General features: G+C 37.9%; 1 protein-coding gene across 1 annotated transcript; it reads right to left on the bottom strand.

The window, feature by feature from the left end:
- On the bottom strand, positions 1 to 168 carry CTXND2 (cortexin domain containing 2). The gene has a single exon (XM_060286887.1). The coding sequence runs from the start codon at positions 166 to 168 to the stop codon at positions 1 to 3; it is 168 nt and encodes a 55-aa protein (XP_060142870.1).
- Positions 169 to 895: the final 727 nt, after the last annotated feature.

Consider the following 895-nt stretch of genomic DNA (forward strand, 5'->3'; position numbering starts at 1 on the left):
TCAGCTCAGAGATGATTCTGTGGCTGTGGAGCTGGCCTTATAGGGATTCTTCACCAACTTGGCACACCGAAAAATCATCACCATTAGGAACAAAAAAAGAAGAACAACAAAGGCAATGGCAAAGCCTTTGTCTACATCAACACTGCTGGACAGGCTTGAATCATCCATGAGAACACACACCTCTTTACCCTTGTCCAGCTGTAGCTACTTCCTCAGGAATGTCTTCAGATTTGTCATATTCCTAGACAAAAGAGGATAAAACAAGTTTACTGGTTTGTATATGTATATATGTATTTTCTTAATAATGCTATGCTGAAACCAGAGGGTTTTCAAAAAAAATTAGCAAGATTTATTTGAGGCACTTGTGAAACTGATAACATTAGTATAGGTGACCTTCAAGAAATACACATATGCAAAAGCGGAAGAAATACTCCAAGGCAAAACATGAGCAATTATGTGTATCTCAGAAATCAACTGGGGCTTCCTTGCTCTGTTAAATCCAGGTAAAATTGTCTTGAACACCCCAGTTCTGTGTTAAGTCCAAATCGTTCTCTAATATTTATTCAAATTCTGAGTACTTTAAGTAATTTCTTGTAGGGTCTTAACTTAGTAGGTATGAACATAAAATTGTTTTATTTTTTCTAATCACTATGTGCTGTCATTCCCATGTCTTAATTAAAAATCAGGTATGTCGCAGAAGTGATCAGTTTCAGTTATTAAAACTTAATCGGACTTCCCTGGTGGTCCAGTGGTTAAGAAACTGAGCTTCCAATGCACGTGGTGTGGGTTCGATCCCTGGTCAGGGAACTAAGATCCTACATGCCGTGTGATGCAGCAAAAAACCCCCAAAAAACAAAAGACAGCTTAATCCACCAAAACAATACTGAAAAGAACA

This window comes from Globicephala melas, chromosome 1 (assembly GCF_963455315.2).
Source record: "Globicephala melas chromosome 1, mGloMel1.2, whole genome shotgun sequence".
NCBI lineage: Eukaryota > Metazoa > Chordata > Mammalia > Artiodactyla > Delphinidae > Globicephala > Globicephala melas.